Source organism: Trichechus manatus, unplaced genomic scaffold (genome assembly GCF_000243295.1).
Source record: "Trichechus manatus latirostris isolate Lorelei unplaced genomic scaffold, TriManLat1.0 scaffold00106, whole genome shotgun sequence".
NCBI classification, from domain to species: domain Eukaryota; kingdom Metazoa; phylum Chordata; class Mammalia; order Sirenia; family Trichechidae; genus Trichechus; species Trichechus manatus.
Window position 1 is genome coordinate 7042560 of NW_004444042.1, and position 17890 is coordinate 7060449.

A 17890-nucleotide genomic window follows, 5' to 3' on the forward strand; every position below is an offset into this window, starting at 1 on the left:
GGTAGCTGTGGTCCATTAGTTCTTTGGACTAATCTTTTCCTTGTATCCTGTTCTCTTCATTCTCCCTTGCTCCCGAAGGGATGAGACCAGTGGAGTATCTCAGATGGCCGCTCACAGGCTTTTAAGACCCCAGACTTTACTCACCAAGGTAGAATGTGGAATATTGTCTTTATAAACTGTGTTATGCCAATTGAGCTAGATGTTCCCTGAGACCATGGTCCCCATAGCCCTCCGCCCAGTAATTCAGTGCTTCAGGGAGTTTGGATGTGTCTGTGGAGCTTCCATGACCTTTCCTTGTACAAGTTGTGCTGGCTTCCCCAGTATTGTGGACTGTCTTCCCCTTCACCAGTTACCACTTATCTACTGTCTAGTTAGTGTTTTTTCCTCCCTACCTCTCCCCTCCCTCATAACCATCAAAGATTGTTTGTTTCTGTTTGTAAACCGTTTCATGAGGTTTTATAGTAGTGGTCTCATACAATATTTGTCCTTTTGTGATTGACTTATTTCACTCAGTATAATGCCCTCTAGATGCATCCATGTTGTGAGATGCTTTGCAGATTCATCATTGTTCTTTATCATTGCATAGTATTCCGTTGTATGTATGTACCATAGTTTTGTTTATTCATTCATCTGTTGATGGACATCTAGGTTGTTTCCATCTTTTTGCTGTTGTGAACAGTGCTGCAGTGAACATGGGTGTGCATATGTCTATTTGGTGACGGCTCTTATTTCTCTAGGTCTAGGAGTGGGATTGCTGGATCATGTGGTATTTCTATTTCTAGCTTTTTAAGGAAGTGCCATATAGTTTTCCAAAAATGGATGTACCATTTTGCATTCCCACCAGCAGTGCATAAGAGTTCCAATCTCCCCGCAGCCTCTCCAGCATTTGTTATTTTCTGTTTTTTTTGATTCGTGTCAGTAATGTTAGGTTGAGATGGTATCTCATTGTCATTTTGATTTGCATTTCTCTAATGGCTAGTGATCTCAAGCATTTCCTCATGTATCTTTTAGCTGCTTGAATGTTTTCTTTGCTGAAGTGTCTGTTCATATCCTTTGCCCATTTTTTAATTGGATTATTTGTATTTTTGTTGTAGAGGTGTTGGATTTTCCTATAGATTTAGAGATTAGACCTTTGTCGGATTTGTCATAGCCAAATTTTTTTCCCCAGTCTGTAGGTTTTCTTCCTCTTTTGGTAAGTCTTTTGAGGAGTATAAGTGTTTAATTTTTAGACGATCCCAGTTATCTAGCTCATCTTCTGGTGTTTGTGTATTGTTATGGTTTGTATCCTGTTAATTCTGTGTATTAGTGCCTCTTGAGTTGACTCTTTCTTCTTCTATGATCTTTATAGTGTTTGGTTTTATATTTAGGTCTTTGATCCATTTTTAATTAGTTTTTGTTTATGGTGTGAGGTACGGGTCCTATTCCATTTTTGTGCAGATGGACATCCAGTTTTGCCAGCACCATTTGTTAAAAAGACTGTCTTTTCCCCCATTTGATGGACTTTGGGCCTTAGTCAAAGATCAGCTGACTGTAAGTGGATAGATTTACATCTGGGTTCTCAATTCTGTTCCATTGGTCAATGTTGACACACATTTTTGGGGGACACAATTCAATCCATAACAACTCCATTTCATTTCTTTTGCCATCAATTAGGAAAGCACATTTATTTTAAAATCTGTCTAGTATAATTGGGAAGGTATAGCTATTAAACGTGTTATAATTGATTTATAAAGCTAAATTCTGTTATTTGTAATATTTTTATATTATGTATCACAGTCTTCTATCATCACTGCAATACAATTTGTAATAGTAGAAAACTGGAAGCAACTCAAATTTCTTCTATTAAATCACGGGACATCCACAGTGAAGTACTACACAGTTGTTCAAAGGAATGGGGACTGTGAAAATGGCATGGAGGGGGCATCTAACCTCCTCTGACTTCACAAGGGGGAAGAGAATCAAGATCAACAGCCCAAGGCTGATTCCCATGAGGGAGGTCAGACGTGCATCCACCCTTCAACCTTTTTACTAATTTTGACACCAGCTATCCCTCCCATGGCACTGTCTGCTTCTCTGCTGGGTTTGATATTTCCTTGCACTGGCCACACAGAACTCACAGACAATACTCAAGATTATGGGGCTTATTAGGGAAGTAACAGGTTACAATTCAAGCTCAGGAAATACTCAGGATACAGTTCTTTGTTCAGGACAACCTCTTCTCAGCTGTGCCCGCAGGCACACCTCTCTCTGGTCCCTTGGCCTCTTGGCCCCTCTGCCCGGCCTCTGCCCTGCTCAGGCAAATGTTACAAAGCTCTTTAGCTCCGCCAATAAGTGCCTGAAGGCACCCCACTCCACCAGCAAGTCTGCCTAAAGGCACTCAGCTTTCTCACCTGGGCTGGGAAGCCCTCCACGCCATCTCCTGCTGGTCTCCTGGTTCTGCTGCCTCTGTTGCCACTATTTCTCTGCTGCTACTTCTCGCCATCTTGTCATCTCCAGTGTCACAGCTCTCTCTCTTTCTGTTTCCTCGGTCTAGGACGGTCTCAGCACAGGGATCCGAGTTCAAAGGATGTGTTCTGCTCTCGTGTCTTCCTTTCTGCCTCTGGGATAGCTCATTTTAAACCTAGCGGGATGACAAAGCTGACCAATCCCCTTAGTGGGGTTCCATACACGTTATTTGCCGTGCATCTTATTTGTATTATCAGCAAGCTGTCCAATCCCCTTGGTGGGCCACAAGCTCCTTATTTGCATAGTCCCACCCAGTCATTTGATGGGAGTTACAAAGATTATGGCTAGAAGGGCCATATTAATAATTCCCTGTACCGTAGAGACTATATACTGCTATGGGTGATCCTCAAATAAGAGAAAAAGAACAGGGTATATGTATACGTGTGTATGTGTGTGTTTGGCTACATTTTATCTAAGAAAGGAGTAGAGATGGAAATATAAACATTTAGCTTATAAAAAATATGATAGATGGATAAACCATAAAAATAATGGTTGCATATAGGAGGAAGATGATGATGGATAGAAGCTAATACTTTTGTGAACATAGCTTTTTTTACAGATTTGACTTTGGAACCAAGAAAAATTTATATAATTATAAAACAAAACTAAATAAATTTGAAAGTAATCCTTAAAAATCAAAAGTAAAATGAAACAAATGTACCAAATGTATATTAAATTGGTAGCATAAATATAAAGGAGTTATTTTAAATGTCTTTAAAACACAGTAATTTGACTATGTGTTCATAGTAGAGTATATCTTGAGTGCCAAAATAATGGCAAAAAAATTTTTGTAACTGTTTTTAGTACTCATGTTGTTAGTAACAGTATGGGTTGTATTAGTTTCCTAAGGTTGCTGTAACAAATGATCACAAATTTGGTGGGTTAAAATAATTTTTTTCCTTACAGTTCTACAGGCCAGAAGTCTTAACATCAGTGTCACTGGGCCAAAATCAAGGTGTCAGGGGGCCATGCTCCCTCCAGAAGCTTTGGGGAGAATCCAGTCCTTGCTTCCTCCAGGTTCTGGTGGCTCCCAGTGTTCCTTGGCTTGTGGCTGTATCACTCAGATCTCTGTCTCTGTGGTCACATTGCCTTCTCCTCTTCTGTGTGTATGTTCAAATCTTACTCTGTCTCCCTTTTATGAGGATACATGGGATTCATTTAGGACCCACCCAGATAATCCAGGATAATCTCCCAATCTCAGAATCCTTAACTTAATCACATCTGCAAAGTCTTTTTTTTTCTTGCCATACAAGGTAACATTGGCAGGTCCCAGAGATTAGGATATGTATATCTTTGGGGGGAGGCATTATTTAGCATATCATAGTATTGTTATTCTGAAATGCATAAATATAGTAGGCTAATGCAGATTACTATGTTAATGTCATAGTTTTCCTTTCAGCTGTAAGGGAAAAACATATAACTGTAAATTGAATCAGTTAGATAAAAACCCCTGTAGTCATAAATTTGATTGGAAATACCAGTATGAACGAATATGTTTTGACTTTTAAAAAAGTGTTTTCTAGCCCTGTCCCATTGAAAAGACCTAGAAACAATGAGCAACCTAGTAGCAATGAACACCCCTAGTACTCAGGTTGTGGTCTCTAAACATTGTTTCTCATGGAAAGTGATCAGGGCTCCTTGGAGGGTGAACTAATTCCAGGTCTGGGGCAAGAAAACTGTAAGGTGATCCTGGACCATCTTGTCATTTCAGATAGCAGACTGTGTCAAAATGAGTCAACAGCCAATATAAAAAGGCTTCCTTTGGCCAAAGATGGGAAAAATTGAACATCAGTAAGAACAATACCTGCAATAGATTGAAACATATCAAATATGTTTAAAAGCTTGAATTCATAATAATACGTACGAAAATTCATTGATCATCTTGTATGCTAGGGAACTAATTCATTAGTTTGAAAATTGGTATAAGAATCAAGCATTTATCCTACCTTTCCTATATAAACTGTACTTCAGGAAAACCCTATAGTTGATAAGGGGGAAAGTTCTCTTTACACAAATATTTCAGATAACAAGTGAAGAAAGAATAATAGAATTAGATCTAGGCACTGATCATAAGTCATAGAAATGAGAGACAGCCAATCATTATTGTTTCCTGATGGAAGTACACAAACATCTGTTAAGTGTTCGTGCCAAAAAAACTTTAATCTGAATCTGAAATGCATAAATATAGTCAGGTCTCTAGATCTGACTACTGATTTATAAAAAATAACTGTTAAAGGACACCATGGGGGTCCAATCAGCAAAATCTAGACAGTGGGTGACTTAAGACAAACTGCTTGGTTTGTTCAGCAAATAAACTCCAAGGAAAAAATTAAAAGGAGGGGAGGCTTACAGATTAAAAGAGCCTTACGAGATGTACCAACCAGTAAGAATATATGGACCTTATTTGTGTACTGATTGAACAACCAAACTATAAAAAATATTTTGAGACAATTGGGGAAATTTGAACACTGACTGGATATTTGATGATATTAGGGAATTATTAATTTTTTAAAGTACAGTATTGGTATTATAGCTATGTTTTAAAAGTCCTTGTCTTTTTACAGATAATGTATTGAAGTGCTTATGAGTAAAAGAATATGAAGTCTGTATTTGCTTTAATACAATCTGGGAAAGGGTAGTGGTTGGGGTACAAATGAAATAGGATTGCTTTTTTTTTAAAAAATAGATGAAGTTTTACACAACAAACTAGCTTCTCATTAAACAATTAGTACACATACTGTTTTGTGATATTGGTACCAGCCCCACGACATGTCAACACTCTCCCCTTCTCCACCTTGGGTTTTCCGTTACCAGCTTTCCTATCCCCTCCTGCCTTCTAGTCCGTGCTGGTGTGCCCCTTTAGTCTCGTTTTGTTTTATGGGCCTGTCTAATCTTTGGCTGAATGGTGAACCTCAGGAGTGACTTCATTACTGAGCTAAAAGGGTGTCCAGGGGCCATACTCTCGGGGTTTCTCTAGTCTCTGTCAGGCGAGTAAGTCTGGTCTTTTTTTGTGAGTTAGGATTTTGTTTCTGCATTTTTTTCCAGCACGGTCCATTGTAATCCCTGTCAGAGCAGTCAGTGGTGGTAGGTGGGCACCATCTAGTTGTGCTGGACTCAGTCTGGTGGAGGCTGTGGTAGTTGTGGTCCGTTAGTCCTTTGGACTAATCTTTCCTGTGTGTCTTTGGTTTTCTTCATTCTCCCTTGCTCCCAGAGGAGTGAGACCAGTGGACTGTTTTAGATGGCTGCTCACAAGCTTTTAAGACCCCAGACACTACTCAGCAAAGTAGAATGTGGAACATTTTCTTTTTTTTTTTTTTATTGTACTTCAGGTGAAGGCTTACAGAACAAATAGTTTCTCATGAAATAGTAGTACACATATTGTTTTATGACATTGGTTAACAACCCCACAACATGTCAACCCTCTCCCTTCTCGACCTTTTTTTTTTGGTGAAAATATACATAGCCAAAGATACACCATTTCAAAAATTTCTGCATGCACAGTTAAGTGACATCGACTACGCTCTTCCAATTGTGCTGCTATTCTCACTTTAGATGAAGGCTTACAGAACAAAGTAGTTTCTCATTTAACAGTTAGTACACGTTGCCCTATGACAATGGTTAACCTCACAACACATCAACACTATCCTTACTTAACCTTGGGTTCCCTATCACCAGCTTCCCTGTCCCCTTCTGCCTTCTGGCCCTTGTCCCTGGACTGCTGTACCTCATTAGTCCCATTTGGTTTTATGGGGCTGTCCACTCCCAGGCTGAACGGTGAACCTTGGAGATGACTTCACTGCTGAGCTGAAAGGGTGTCTGGGGGCCATACTCTCAGGGTTTCTCCAGTCTCATTTAGGCCAGTAAATGTGGTCTTTTTTTTGTGAGTTACGATTTTGTTCTACATCCTTCTCCAGCTCTGTCCAGAACCCTCTGTTGTGATCCTGGTCAGAGCAGTCAGTGGTGGTAACCGGGCACCATCTAGCTGTGCTGGACTCAGTCTGGTGGAGGCCTTGGTAGCTGTGGTCCATTAGTCCTTTGGACTAATCTTTTCCTTGTATCCTGTTCTCTTCATTCTCCCTTGCTCCCGAAGGGATGAGACCAGTGGAGTATCTTAGATGGCTGCTCACAGGCTTTTAAGATGCCAGACGCTATTCACCAAGGTAGAATGGAGAACATTGTCTGTAAACTGTGTTATGCCAGTTGAGCTAGATGTTCCCGGAGACCATGGTCCCCACAGCCGTCAGCCCAGTAAGGATTGACCATGATTTGATAATTGTTGAAGCTGAACATAAAGGGCACATGGGTGTGTATTTTATTAGGTTGAACTATAAGAATTTTTTTTTTTAACTGTGACAAAAATATATTTAATAAAACATTTGCCAGGTCAACAATTTTTACATGCATGTATAATTCAGTGACATTGATTATTTTTGTTATGTTGTGCAACCATTACCATTATCCTTTTCCAAATTATTCCACCACCATTAACAGAAACTCATTGTCCCCTAAGCAGTGGCTCTCCCTTTCCTCCTCCCTCCCACCACTAATCAGGTTTAGTTGCTATACATTTGCTTATTTCATGTAAGTGGGATCATACAATATTTGCCCTTTTGTGACCGACTGACTTCATTCAGCTTAATGTTTTCAAGATTCATCCATGTCTTGGCATGTATCAGGACTTCATTTCTCTTTGTGGCTGTGTAATATTGCATTGTATGTATATAGTAGATTGCCGTTTTTATAGGTCAAGACAGTTACATTTCCCCAGCGTCATGTAGTTCAGCCTAATGCCATCCTCTCTACTTTTAAATATGTTTGAAATAGTCTCTAATAAAGAAGTTAAACAAAATGCAAAATGGAAACAAAATAATAAAAATATTTAAAATACAATTGGAAATTTAGACTGACACATTTGGAACTGACACATTTGCAACATATTAAGGAACTGTTAATTTTTAAAAGTATAATAATGATACTGTGGTTATATTTTTAAAAGAGTCTATTAACTAAGAAAAAAGTTGTAATATTTTAGAGATATATACTGAAGCATTTATTAAGTTAAAATGATATAACGCCTGGGATTTGCTTCAAAATAATCTGGTGGTGGGGGGCGGTGAGAGTATGGAAAAAACAAAACGTGGCCATGAATTGGTAATTTTTGTAGCTGGATGACGGGTTCATGAAGTTTGTTATACTGTCTTTACTTTAGAATAAGTTTGAAATTGTCCATAATCAAAGGTTTAAAAAGAAAAAAGAAAGCCAGAATTTAGTCCAGTTATGTGTGACTTCAGAATGTTAACTCTTAGCCAGTACACCTACTACCATTGTTTTGCATAATGTGTTTCTGTCGCCGTACAAGGGGATTTCTGTGGCACCTGGAAAGCATTTTTCATTCTAATAATTCTGTGTTCATTTTAACATTATCTTCTGTTTATGGCAATAAAACTACTGCAAGTTTTCCATTTATAGACGTGATATAAAACATACTTTTTTTTCCCCATATGAAAATTTATACATTGTTATGTGACCCTAATTGCTCTTCCCCATACTGTGACAGCATACTCCTCCTTTCCACCCCTGATTCCCCATGTCCATTCAACCAGCTCCTAACCCTTTCTGCCTTTCCATCTCACCTCCAGACAGAAGCTGCCCGTTTAGTCTCTTGTATCTACCTGAGCTAAGAGGCACACTCCTCACGAGTATCACTATGTCCCACATTCCAGTCCAATTCCTGTCTGAAGAATAAAACATACTTTTAAAATATGCTTAAGCAAAAAATTAATTGACTTAAAAGGAAAATATTCCATAAATAATAGTACTGGTGGTATTCAGATATGACAAAAATTGTATGGTATGAGGAGAATGAAGTTTGAACTTTCAGTATGCTGTACCGATCCCACTGGTGCAAATGGTGAAATGGTAAAATGAAGAAGCGTTTTATAAGCTTTGCTTATATGTGTAGTATCTACATTTGGATGCCTCCAGACTCTTGAAAGAAGGCGTATTTTATATAAAATCCTATAGCTATATATATCTTCAAAGGCCTCAACCCTTGTAAGAAATTACAGAGGACATTTTTTGTTGTTACAGAATGTCATACCCAGGCTATCCTCCCACAGGCTACCCACCTTTCCCTGGATATCCTGTAAGTATTGCCACACTCAGACAGCATACATCCCTGGAATGGTTGTTGTAAAGGACTAGCCCATGACAGATCTCACAAATAATGCTAGAGCAGGGGTTATAAACGCAAATGCCCAGAGGGACTGAGTAGAATGAGTGAAGGTGGGCATTGTGGGGCAACTGGAGCACCCTTGCCTCATCTATGGCAAGCCAGGGGCCACTCAGCTGTAACCGGCTGTGGCCATGCAGGAGGCAGACCTGGTGTGGCTAGATGTTCCAGTTCTTCAAGTAAAGCCAGAAATCTGGATTTTATGTGAAATTGTGCAAATTTTTAAAATTGGAAATCAGAAAAAATGTTAAACACTGTATGGGCCATGAAACATATCTGTAAGCTCAATCTGTCCCATGAATCACCGTTTTTAACCTTTGTGTTGGAAGATTTTAAAAAATTTTCAAAGGGCTTGCTCAGGGATCACAAATTCCAATAGATTAGTGGGCCCTGGATTTGTAGTTCTGAGACTTCTAGTATTTGGAGTACGTTTTATAGAGGTACTGTTAAGTTCCAACTTGCTAATGTCTGTACTACTATGAAGACTAAACTCATAGCTGAGATGTAAGAATTGTTCATTTCAGTTTTACACTTATGTTTGTAGGGCTGCTTTCTGCCTCTGGGAGAATAGAAAGAGAGTTCTATGCAGGTTAATGATAGTTTATGTGTCTTGTTGTAAAGTGAATATGCGGCTCTCCTGAATTTATCATACGGGAGATTAGAATTATGAATGTGTTCCAGAGTCCCCATGTACTAAACTGTACTGTCTGGCAACCATTTCAGTCAGGGTAGACAACCCCAAATCTCAGTGGTTTAACATAATAAAAATCTATTTCTCGCTTACTTCAGTCCCCTGGAAGTCAGTGGTGGGGCGGGGTGTGGTAAGGTGGGAGGATGCTTGTTCCACGCAGCCTCTCAGATTCCCTGGCTCCTTCCATGTGTTGTCTCTACCATCCTCTAGGGCCTTGGAATCCTCCACTGGCAGATGAAGGAAAAGAGAGAGACAGAGTGTGTGGAGGTTTGGGCAGAAGGTCTTTTATGGGCCAGACTGGAAGTGGTATATTTCAGTTCTGTCCACATTCCTTCGCCAGTCTTGTGGCCCTACCTGTATGGGGGTCTGGGCAGTGTAGTCTAGCTTTGTGCCCATGGGAGAAAGTGCTTAGTGAACCCGTCGCAAGCTCTGCTACACTTAGACATTGTCTGGCCTGAACTGAGGTCCAGAAGCAGTAACTTGCCAAAAATGTCACATTCAGTATGATTCAGGTCACCTTTTTTTTTTTTTCCTACTGTGCTGCAATTCCAGGTGTGTTGCAAGAGAGCCACGAGTTCCTCTGTTTATTGTAGAGAGGAAGATCTTTTTCCAGATGCCAGGAAAATAAAGGAACTAAGGAGCTGAGTTTGTTGTCCTGAAGCCTTGATGTTTGGAAGGAACCTGGTTCTAACTCCCAAGTAGAGAAACTGAGGCCTCTTGCCTGACCACGTAGAATTAATTTTAACCAAATTCTGACAAGTATCCTGACAAACTAGTATTCTGATAAACCACTAATAAACAGTTATCTTTCTGTGTTCCTTTTTTAAGATGGGTCATACTTCTCTTTGATCACATTCATTTGAAAATTTTTCTGATTTTTAGCCTGTGGGTCAGGAGTCTTCATTTCCCCCTCCGGGTCAGTATCCTTATCCTGGTGGCTTTCCTCCAATGGGAGGGGGTGCCTACCCACCAGCACCAAGTGGAGGTTACCCAGGAGCTGGAGGCTACCCTGCCCCTGGAGGTTATCCAGCCCCTGGAGGTTATCCTGGTGCCCCACAGCCAGGAGGAGCCCCGTCCTACCCTGGAGGTGAGTTCTGGGACTCAGAATTCGTGATGATAGGTATTGCTGTAGCCCTTTTTCCTTCTCCCCTTTATCCTTTTCATTCCTGCTTGTGTATGGAGTCAGAGTTGCTCTTAGCTTATTCTCTACCTTAGACAGTAATGACTGGGATTTAGAGAGACAAAGATTCTCAAGGGAAATGAAAGCTGAGAGCAGTCTCAAAAAATCCGTGGTGAAGGGAATTGGAATTAATCTCATGGTAATAACGAATCAGTATATAATACTTTGCTTGATTATTTGTAATCATAAGAACTGATTAAGATACTTCAATATTTAGTTAGTATGACTATGACCTTTAGGACAGCTTTGCCCAAAGGTTAAAAGAACTTAACTGATTTTGTGTTGTAAGTAAGGAAGATGAATAAAGTAAAAAAAAATTTTGTTTTTACTGGGGAGGAATTGGTGAGAAGTTGAATTTAGACAAAAGGGACTAGTTGTTATAGCATCAGGGACTGCTGTTACCATAGCATTAATAGCATATTTTTTTCCTATCAATAGTAAACATTTTCTTAAAGTTTTCTCTGAAATTTCGAGAACTGTTTATTTAACCATTCTTTCTCTCCAGTTCCTCCAGGCCAAGGATTTGGAGGCCCACCAGGTGGAGCAGGCTTTTCTGGCTATCCACAGCCACCAGCACAGTCTTATGGAGGTGGCCCGGCACAGGTTCCAATACCAGGTAAGTACCAGCTGTCCAGAGGAACCCAGTGTCATATTTTGAATTTTTCAGTTGTCACTGAGTGAACTTAGTTTATATAAACATTTATAGTAAGTACTGTTGTTGTTGTTGGTTGCTGTCAAGTCGATTCCGACTTGTAGTGACCTCATGTATGCAGAGTAGAATGGCTCCGTAGGGTTTTTAAGGCTGTGACCTTTTGGAAGCAGATCACCAGGCCTGTCTTTTGAGGTGCCCCGGGTGGGTTTGAACTGCCAACCTTTCAGCTAGTAGTAGAGCGCTTAACTGTTTGTGCCACCCAGGGACTCCTTACTAAGTACTACTGTAAATAATTTTAAATATGTGGTTTCATGAAATGTATTAATTTGATGGTAGGCTTACTCACTAAGATGGAGATAAGGACTCACTTTTTTCTATTAAAAAAAAATCTGCCCCAAAGCCGAAAGCAAAACCTTCTATGACTTCTCTTCCCACTCCTATACCACCAGTGAAACAATCCCCAGGACTATATATATCCTGACATCTTTAACATAGGGCATCAACATTTAATCTACTTCAAGTGTTAAAAAAAAAAAAAATTATTTGGATCTTCATGTAGGGCATGGAATATTGCAAGCATATTCTTATGACTAAGATTGGTTTTAGGTTCAGTAGATTATAAAATTACAACATTACAAAATTATCTTAGTGAATAATGTAGTATGAATGTTGTCATATGTTCCCATATTCATAATTATCAAGGCTGTTTTAAAAAATTATATAAGACCTATGTGATTTTTTTTTTTTTTTACCATGTAGGTGGCTTTCCTGGAGGACAGATGCCTTCTCAGTATCCTGGAGGACAAGCTCCTTTCCCCACTCAGGTATTTTTACTCTCACCTTTTGAGTTTAGTCTGGGTAACTGGATAATGCTGACATTGGAGGCGCCCATGAAGCAGAGGAGATGGTCTATAACAATAGCTTAAGAATTTAATCTCTACTTCTGATAGATTCCATGCTCTGTTTGGTCCATCAGCTCTAAGTAGCAGGTCCTCACAGGTGGTAACTTTTTCCTAAATTCACTTGGGCTCTTGGCACTGGTTTTAGTTCTTTTTTCTCTTCACTCATCTCCCTAGCAATTATAACTATGAATTTGGGTGACGGAGTGATTGATATTTCTAGCAGTGTTTTATAAAGGGTGGTTTTCTTGTCCATTTTTAACTTCATAACTTTGCACTCTTCTTTCAGATCAGTACAGAATCCTTTCCTTCCTATCCTGTTTTCTCTCCTGTTTCTTGGGATTATAGCAGTGAAGTGAGTAAGGTTTTTTCATGTTCACTAACCCCTAGGTCCCTTGTATGTGCCTTCATTTGTTTCTGAGGTCTCATGTACTTGTCTCTCACCATTTCCTAGAGGGCTCAACTGTATCTCTTTTATAGTTATGTCCCTGTAGTGCCTGATAAAGGAGGCTGCTGGTGCAGTGGTTAAAGCTCTCGGCTGCTACCAACCGAAAGGTCAGCAGTTCGTACCGCCGCTCCACGGGGAGAAAGATGTGGCAGTACGCGCCTGTAAAGATTTACAGCCTTGGAAACCCTACGGGGCAGTTCTGCTCTCTCCTATAGGGTCACTATGAGTTGGAATTAACTCGAAAGCAGTAGGTTTTTTGGTTTTAGTGCCTGATAGGGCTTTAAACATGGTAGCCAATTAATGTCTGTTGAATTAATTTCTCAGTAGCCCCAGATGGCTCCCCATATATTGAATCTTTGCCTCATCTCTGTATAGTTCCTTATTTTAACACTAAATTTCATTCTGTAATTGCCTTGTTAATTCCTTGTTGTCTCATGCAAGGTACTTCTAATGTAAACTGTATACTCTTATGCTTACCTTTATCTTGATTTTCTCATTGGTTTCCATACTGTATATTCATGATGATTTGGCATTTTTAGGCTTGTTTTGGGCTTGGGTAGGATAAAGATTACAGTAGTAGCAGCAGTTTTTTTTTGGCTTACTCTCCTAATTTGAGGCATTTGAGCTCTAGAGTGGTTAAGAAACTTATCCAAGGTCACACAGCTAGGGAAAGACAAAGTGGAGACTAGCTCCGAGCTCCCTGACTCCCAGACCAGTAGTCTCTGTTACACAGCGCTGCTTTTCCAGTACAGTAAGTGATATTCCTGCAAAGCACATAGTAAATTGCTTTCAATTTTTTTTTTATTGTTGAAGTTGATTGTTAATGATATTATAAATCTGTAGCCATTTTAATCATTTTTGGTATGAGAATATTTAATTTGAGCATGCATATAGTTTAATTTAAAGACATCATTTTATGGCTTAATATACAAGATTTTTAAACATAACACACTAAAAGTAAAATACGTACACATATATATGTAACTTGTGTAACAGTTACCACCTTAAGATAGAATGGTAGATTTTGGAAGGGCTTTTAGATGGAAGTGGAATAGGCTACTTTGTGAGGGATGAACTCCTTGTTACTGAAGATGCTCAAGTAGAGGTTGGTTGGTGTGTGTGTGTATGTGTGTGTGTGTGAGAGAGAGAGAGAGAGAAAAGAATGATGTACAGAAAATTCCTGTCTTAGGTGGGCAGTTGGGCTAGGTAACCTCTCCTAATTGATCCATATCTCTTAATTCTAGAACAGTTTTTTAGCAGGAAAGTTGGGATCGAATGGGAATCAAAGGGTGGAACTTGTAGTGGCAGAATAGTATGGGACTTTGCTGTATTGAGAAATTTCCCCAGTTAGAGTTCTGACCTCATGAACAAGACCCCTGACTTCTTTGCATTCGTAATTATGCCTGGATGATGGTAGTGATCTCGAAGATTCACTTTAAACTTAGACTTCCAACAGACAATAAATCATGTTTTCCCCTATAGATGAAAAATGGAATGGATTTCTTTTTTTTTAGAAAGAAGATGACAAAAAGTGAGACTCATCAAACAGTACACGATGAGTTAGTTTCTCTTGCTGTCTAGTTCAGTGTATTATAAACTAAGCTCTGCCATGCTTAAGATTTAATGACAGTGGTTACAGCAAAGGAAACTTTCTTGGTTTCTTGATACTTGTACGGCTCAGATAAAGGGAATATGTTAAATATATGTTGTGTGTGCCGTTGATTAGATTCCAACTTATAGCGACCTTATATGACAGAGTAGAACTACCCCATAGGGTTTCCTAGGCTGTAATCTTTACAGGAACAGGTCTTTTCTCTGGTGGAGCCACTGGTGGATTTGAACCACTGACTTTTTGGTTAGCAGCCAAGCGCTTTAACTTTGTGTTACTAGGGCTCCAGAAAAAATATGTATACCTGACTATTTCCTACATGGAGAGTAATTTTAATTTTTTCTTAAAAACCACTGTATGACTATTTCTAGTTACAATTGTTTGCTTATTTTTCTGGCTCAGAAACTGGTGGAAGATGTTTGTTAAGGATTATTGGTAGAAAATAATGTCAGGGTAAGAAGTATGTATGTGTAGGGGGGATTATTGACCATAAAAATATTTTCTTGAAAAGCTGCTGAAAGATATCCTCTTCTCCCCCCAGTTATTTTACCCCCACAAGTACTAGCATATTGCTATACTCAGTAGGTATAACTTTAAGTACAATTTCAGTTACCTAAAAAGCAGCGGAATAATTTTATACTTTGAAGTGATATTGATTACATGTTGAAATGATATCTTGGATATATTTAATTAAATAAAGTATATTATTAAAAAGAAAAAAAGTGGTAGAATAACATTTCATCCCTCTAAGCCTTGGCTTGAATATTTTAAGAAAACTGTGCCATTGTTTCATAGCTTTTAACTACAAATAGTTAAAATTTTTTAACTTTTAATTTTGTAATAATTTCAAACTTACAAAAAAGTTGCAAAAATAGTACAAAAAATTCCTGTATGCCCTTCATTCAGATTCCTCAAATGTTAACGTCTTACATAAACACAATACAATTACCAAAATCAGGAAATAACACTGATAAAATTCTGTTACCCCATTTACAGACCTTATGCGGATTTCATCAGTTGTCCCACTGATGTCCGTTTTTGGTTCAGAATCCAATCAAGGATCAAAGGTTGCATTTGTAGTCATGTCTCTTAAGTTTCCTTTAATCTGAAACGGTTCCTTAGTCTTTGTCATTCATAACCTTGACCCTTTTGAAGAGTGCTACCAATTATATTGTAGAATATCCCTTAACGTGGGTTTGTCTGATATTTCCTCATGATTAAATTCAGATTTGCCTTTTTGGCAAGCATACCACAGAAATGATGCTGTGTTCCAGCACATCATATCAGGAACGAATTATTGTCAATTTATTCTATTACTGGTGATAACTGATTTTGATTACCTGGTTAAGATGGTGTTTGTCATCCACAGTAAAGTTACAAACCATCCAAATTATCTAGTTTCTCCTTTTATTTTTGTCCTCTAATTTTAGCATCCATTTTTGACTCTTGCCTGAAATAATTACTACTGTGATATTTGCCAAATAGCAATTTTCCGTTTCCACATAGATTTGTATTTTAAAAACACAGTCCCTCTCTTGCTTTCTGGTTTGTTTCCTTATAAAATACATGAAGAATGTTGTACCTCCCAGAATCGTCAATCATCACTTTGTTTTGCACTTTTCTTATTTATAAAATGTTTTATTTTGTGTCTAATAATCAGGGCCTATATAGGTAATGAAGAGATATTACCAAAATTATATTGCTTCTCCGAAACCTAGTTGAGCATCTCATATTCTACATCACTGAGCCATTATTATGTTCTGTCTTTAAATCAAACATTGCCACGCATCTTGTACTATCCAGGGATCAGTCTCCTTTCCCCTTATTCTACCAAAAAGGAAACCAAGGCATGAGAAGATTGCTACTTTAATTTCAGAAGCTTGATCGTCTTCTCTCCTGAAAGTTTGGTGTCTGGCTATCTGTTGGCAGGAGAGAAATCTGTCCTGAAGGAGCATAGGTCTTTCCTGACTGTTCCAGAATGGGCCCTACTATGAGTCAGAATCGACTCGAAGGCAATGGGTAATAAAATGCTCAGGGGCAGTGGTGGTTCAGTGGTACAGTTCTCTGCCTATGTGGGAGACCTGGATTCAGTTCACAGCCAATGCACCTCACGCACAGCCACCACCCATCTGTCACTGAAGGTTTGTTGTTGCTATGATGCTGAACAGGTTTCAGCAGAACTTCAGACTAAGACAGACTAGGAAGAAAGGCCTGCTGATCTACTTCCAAAAATCGGCCAGTGAGACCCTATGGTTCACAACGGTCAAATCCCGTTGTACATGGGGTCATCATGAGTTGGGGGCTGACTCAGTGGCAGCTAACAACAATAAAATGTTCATATCTTTGCCTTAAAACTCAAACACTGGCCTCTTTGCCTAAGAGTGATGTCTCAGCAAGTCTTAGATTGCCTGTTTGTCGGCAGAGAATCCTGAATTTTATTTTATGCCTTGTGTTTCAGCCTGCTGCGATGACTCAGGGCACTCAAGGAACAATCCGGCCTGCTTCCAACTTTGATGCCATGAGAGATGCAGAAATTCTCCGAAAAGCAATGAAGGGTTTTGGTAAGAAAACAGGTTTTTGTCTAATAAATTTAAAGTAACTGATTCTAATGTAAAGATAAATCTTATATCATAAACCAAGTTTATGTGTCAGCCTGTGTGCAAATACTTCAATTTGATATGGCACCTAGTGTCTTATAAGCATCCTAAGAAATCGCCTGAGGGAGCACCCAGCAGACTTTGTCCTTCCTTAAACATGTATGGCTCTTCCAGGGACAGACGAGCAGGCAATCGTGGATGTTGTGGCCAACCGTTCCAATGATCAAAGGCAACAGATTAAAGCAGCTTTTAAGACCATGTATGGCAAGGTATGTTTTATTTTGTTTTTTCTTTTCTGGAGTGAGCATGAACAGTGGCCCGTAAACTCCACATTCATGTCAGACTGGATACTGTCTTTGTACCTGTGGTACAAAGGAGAGACAGCTAGACTTCAGAGACCTCAGGAGCAGTGTATCACCTTGTTTTTCTTTTAAAAGCCTTTTTAATTCTAGAGTAGCCCTTGATCGCACAGTCATGCTTTATACTATGTCTTGTTTGTGGTAGATGTTCAGTAGAAAGTAGACTATTATGATGATCTTGATCAAGAACTTGATGTTCATCATTGATTCCAAGTCTTCTTACAGTGGGATTTAGGGCCTTCAGAGTATAGTCTCTGTTTATTCCTGGCCCTCAACGTCATCTTCCACTTGTCCCCTTCCCTCTACACATATTCTGTATGACAATTACATGGGACTTCTTGCTGCTCCTTGCACACACCATGATCTTTCATACTCTGTGCTTTGTATATGCTATACCTGTGGCCTAGAACACCTTTTCCTCTTTATCTGCGTGGCAAATGTCGTCTTCAAGATTCAGCTTAAATGTCAGCTACTCTGTGAAGTTTCTCGCATTGCTCTGGGCAGAATTTAGCTGCTTCTTCCACTGATCCCCTTGCACTTTGTAAAACCTCTGATATCACTAATCTCATCACCTGCCTCCCAAAATTGTGAGCTCTGTGAGGGCGAACCATGTCATATTCATCTTTGTATTTATAGCACCAAGTGCAGGGGCTGGAACAAGTAGCCACTAAATAAATATTTGTTGAATAAATCAGTGGATAAATCCAGCAAGATTTAT

General features: G+C 39.2%; 1 protein-coding gene across 2 annotated transcripts in view; it reads left to right on the forward strand.

Moving 5' to 3' along the window:
• The window catches only part of ANXA7 (annexin A7), a 44183-nt gene that overhangs the window by 6631 nt on the left and 19662 nt on the right, over window positions 1-17890 (forward strand). The window contains exons 2-7 of one of the 2 annotated variants that reach the window (XM_023737682.1): window positions 8596-8650; window positions 9981-10515; window positions 11114-11224; window positions 12020-12084; window positions 16675-16777; window positions 16988-17082. In XM_023737682.1, coding sequence (XP_023593450.1) covers window positions 10377-10515; window positions 11114-11224; window positions 12020-12084; window positions 16675-16777; window positions 16988-17082 — 513 coding nt within the window. In that variant the 5' untranslated portion in view covers window positions 8596-8650; window positions 9981-10376. The remainder of the gene's footprint in view (window positions 1-8595; window positions 8651-9980; window positions 10516-11113; window positions 11225-12019; window positions 12085-16674; window positions 16778-16987; window positions 17083-17890) is intronic. The other variant, XM_004383232.3, reaches the window with a different exon arrangement.